The following is a 4,339-nucleotide window of genomic DNA, read 5'->3' on the forward strand; positions in this document are numbered from 1 at the left end:
TGACCAAGGTATGGACAGGACAGCAGTACTGCATAAACTCCCCAACATAGCCATCTGAACACCGATGTTATCATATCATAAGCTGATATTGCACAGGACAGCAAAATGATAACCCTGATCCCTCTCCCCGAGGTAACAGCATCATGGGGAGTATATAGGACATGTAAGAATTTACATAACACAGCCACACAAACAAACGGAGCAGCATTGTAACCGACGACTATCTAACTAATATGAGGGAATGCATATAACAAATGCGTTTTAACAAGCTCTAGTCAGATCTATTGTTATCTCAACCCTCCAAGCCCCACGTTGGGCACCAAAAAGGACTGCCATGGTTTGGCCCCAGCCGGGAACAAAGAACCACGCGGCCGCTCGCGCAACTCCCACAGCCATGGGCAAAATTGAAAGAAAAAAGGCAGAAACTCGTGGGTTGAGATAAAAGCAGTTTAACAGAACAGCAAAAGCAAGAGAAAACACTAACAGTAACACCAGAAAAGGAATATACGAACGCGATTACAGTGCCACCGCTCCCTGACCAGACCCGGACCTCCACAGCCTGCTCCAAGCCGTGACTTCCTGCCCCCTCCCCCGGCTAGCTTTCCCCCCAAAACCTGAGCATGGGTCACATCGAATGGAATACCTGTGTCCCCTGCTGGCTCCTTGGGAAAATTAACCCCATCCCTGCCGGAACCAGGACAGACGTAATCTTTCAACTAAAGGAAACCTTTCCTAATACAGTAGATTTTACCCCAGGCCCGAGCCTGGGTATTATATTCCTAGAACAGGGCAGAGCATTTTCTTTTCCCCAGGATGGCTGTTGATTTAGATGCATTTGCTTCAAGGTTCTTGTTGTTCTCATAGTCATAAACTCATCTGTGCTAAGGTCAGTTCTGGGAGAGGACCTCACAATTACTCTGTGACTGCCTAGGGTGAGTTTTAGTGCACTGCTGGCTTTCTGGTGTTTTATTATAAGCAAGAATCAGGGGTATTCTTTCAATTTCTTTATTCAGTCATCTCATTATAGTGCAGTTTGATCAGGTTGTCATGAAAATTCACCTGCTCAAGTACTAAATCCACATTCCTACTTCAGCCAGGAATTCTGATAATAATGGAAAAATTGTAAGTTTTTTTTTAAAAAAGCTGTATAAAATACTTTTATAGTATAATTTTGCAGATTGGAGCAAGAGGTTTATTAGAAAGCTGTCCCCGTTGCAGTTTGTTTTGTTTTGGCACATCCTGAGCAGGAATCAAGAGTGACATTCAGATTCTTTGGTGGGGAAAAGGTGTTACCTCATTCTTGGTTCATGTTTCCTCAGTCTGTGGAAAAGCAGAAAACATCACCCTTCAGAAGACTGTGACCTCTACCAGGTGGCCCTGGCAAGCGGCAATCTATCGGACTGCCAACAGGGTAAAGGACAACAGTCTCCGGAAAGGGGCCTGGATCCTTATCTGCAGTGGGGCCCTGGTGAATGAGCGCACCGTGGTGGTGGCAGCTCACTGCGTTACTGACCTGGGCAAGACCATTGTGCTGAAGACAGCAGAGCTCAAGGTGGTTCTGGGGAAGTTCTACAGAGATGATGATAGGGATGAAAAGACCATCCAGAACCTGCGGGTGAGTACATCTGCTGGGAGTGGAAAATGATGATCACAGACAGATGCTGATCACATCTGTCTTGTACGAGGAGAAAAAGGTTATCCTTTAAGGAATATATTGCTTTACACACTGTTCTTTGAAATGCATCTCTAGAGACTCAACTGACAAAACTGTTATGGCTCAAGGAGGACACATGCTGTAGTTCATTAAATTTCCCTGACACTGTCCAAGTCACATGCTCACCTCCTAACACAGATCACTAAGAAAATAGCTCAGGTTCCATGGGCTATCATATCTTGAGTAATATTGCCACTATATAAGAGATGCCAGCTATTGTCAAAAGTGATTAGGATAATTTATGAGGGAAACACTTGTCCTCTAGATCTTGATTTGATGTCACGAGCACATTTAACATCTCAGCCCCAAGGCTGTGCAACTCTAAACTCAAAAGTTTATGTCTAGCTCCAGCTTCAAAAATAGCACCTCAGATTCATCGGAGTGGTTTGTTCTTTTCAAGTAGAATTAGAAAGGCTGAAGTCAAAATGAGGAGAAATACAGTAATTTTGGCTCTGTGTGTCTCTTTCTGGAGAGGGGAGGTGTATGTGAGTTAATTAATGGATTTTATTCAAGAAATCATAGTTAATTTGATCCCGTCATCCCCCCCCCCCCCTTTTTAGTTTCTTTCAATTCCATTTTTTTTCAGACTTTTCCTGTTAGGAAATATATTATTTTTTACAATACTTCTGCAGCGTTCTGGAACACACTTCCTATTTTTTGCCTATTTATTAGTTCTCTACTGTTCAACATCATTTGAAAACGTATACCACTTTGCCTGCACTGCTTTTTTTTCTTTTTCTCTCTTTATTCTTTCTTTTAACTTTGCAGATGAGTTGTTTACTTATCTTTGCGAAGCATTTTTCCTATATAGTACGCTTTATCAAAGACATAGTGCTGCTTCTTCAGGTAATGTGCTCTTGTAGTGTTTCATCTAGGTAACTAGCACTAAATGTTTGGCCCCAACATCATGTAATGTATTGCTAGTATTCTTTTTTTGGTAGGAAGATGGCTGCATTTCAATAAGAAGATAACATTTTAATTCAAAGCTCTTCCCCTCTCCCCTAGCCTTCACATTCTGCAGGCTGAAGATGACGTGGCAGGTAAAATCTTTTCAGTAAACAGTGAAAAAACTTGAACTGCACATTAACTCCCCATTTTGCTGAAAATGTCCTTGACCGCTTTTCATTAGGAAGAGTTTCATGCAATAAAAACTGTCCTGAAACCCAAGCCAAAAAAAAAAAGTCAGAAGATGTTTGATCTCTTTGCATGTTTCTCATTTGAGTGAGCATTATGGTGAAAGAACAGTTTGGGAGTGTAGTGTAGTGTAAACTAACATGTATTATAGTAGTATGAAAAGAGTGCTACTGAGTTGCCATGGCTATTAACTCTACAATTCTTCCTACTCTGTTTCCTCCCCAGATTTCTGCCATCATAGTGCATCCCAATTATGACCCTATATTACTTGATTCTGACATAGCTATCATAAAACTCTTGGACAAAGCCAGAATCAGCAGTCGTGTTCAACCCATTTGTTTGTCATCGTCTCAAGACTTGATTTCATCCACAGAGGATTTAAAAATAATGGTTACTGGATGGAAGCTATTGGCTGACGTTAAAGACCCCACATACAAGAATGACACAATCCGTATGGGAGCTGTTCAGATGGTGGATTCACTGTTGTGTGAGCAACAGTATGAGGATAATGGGATACAAGTCAGCATCACTGACAGCATGTTCTGTGCCAAACAAGACCACACAGCCTTTTCTAATATCTGCCCGGCTGAGACTGGTGGGATTGCAGCCATAACTTTGCCAGGAAAAGCATCTCCTGAGCTAAGGTGGCACCTGATGGGCTTAGTGAGCTGGGGTTACGATAAAACTTGCAGATTAGAACTCTACAGTGGCTACACCAAAGCTCTTCTCTTCAAAGACTGGATTGAGAAGAACCTGAAATAAAAAGCTGTAACTGCAAATGGCATTTTATAACTATATTAAATATCTCTCTCAGTCTCTGCTGCTTTAGGCTTCTCATCCAAGTGATGAGCCATGTCTGGGAGAAGGTTAAGGCAGACAGCCTGGTAATTTGTCCTAGGATCAGATGTTCCATCAGGCTACTTTTACTTAACCCATGACAGAGGGTCTTAGTGCATGAGAAGTTTTGCCATATTTAGCCAGTCTCTCCTGGTGGGAATATGATGCTCTGCTCCTGAGTCTGACATACAGAAACAGGACAGCAAATTCTGACTGAGATTAATCTGTAGTGTGGAGTCCCCTAGAGAAACTGCCGGCAAGCCTCTCCCAAAGATCTGTGTGACTGAGCAGATGAAGAGTCTGGAAAGAGTAGCCTGAGTTCATAACAATGAATGAGCTTGTTACGGTATGTGCTGTCTGTATTGCCATAGTACAATGTAATCTTTTCCCCTTCCAAGTACTTTACACATTTAAATAAACCATGGTTTGTTTTTTTAACCTACATACCCATGTCTGACGTCATTTAGATTCCTTGTTGCTTTATCTGTGTCACACTCTAGGGACTCTCTACTGCCCTTTTCTGTTTGCATGTGACTCTCACTTGTGACTCTTCAAGCACACTGAAAGGCAGAACTAACATAAAATTAAATTACTACATAAATAACAAATTTTTTTTTTCTTAGTACATCCAGTGCTGCTATTGTTGTACATGAA

General features: G+C 41.8%; 1 protein-coding gene across 4 annotated transcripts in view; it reads left to right on the plus strand.

The window, feature by feature from the left end:
• The window catches only part of PAMR1 (peptidase domain containing associated with muscle regeneration 1), a 67,261-nt gene extending 63,411 nt beyond the window's left edge, over positions 1–3,850 (plus strand). For all 4 annotated transcript variants that reach the window (XM_009895594.1, XM_009895595.1, XM_009895596.1 and 1 more), the window contains 2 exons: positions 1,320–1,615; positions 3,074–3,850. In XM_009895594.1, the coding sequence (XP_009893896.1) occupies positions 1,320–1,615; positions 3,074–3,610 (833 nt within the window). In that variant the 3' untranslated portion in view covers positions 3,611–3,850. The remainder of the gene's footprint in view (positions 1–1,319; positions 1,616–3,073) is intronic.
• The last annotated feature ends 489 nt before the right edge of the window (positions 3,851–4,339 follow it).

This window comes from Charadrius vociferus, unplaced genomic scaffold (assembly GCF_000708025.1).
Source record: "Charadrius vociferus isolate BGI_N301 unplaced genomic scaffold, ASM70802v2 scaffold71, whole genome shotgun sequence".
Lineage (NCBI taxonomy): Eukaryota > Metazoa > Chordata > Aves > Charadriiformes > Charadriidae > Charadrius > Charadrius vociferus.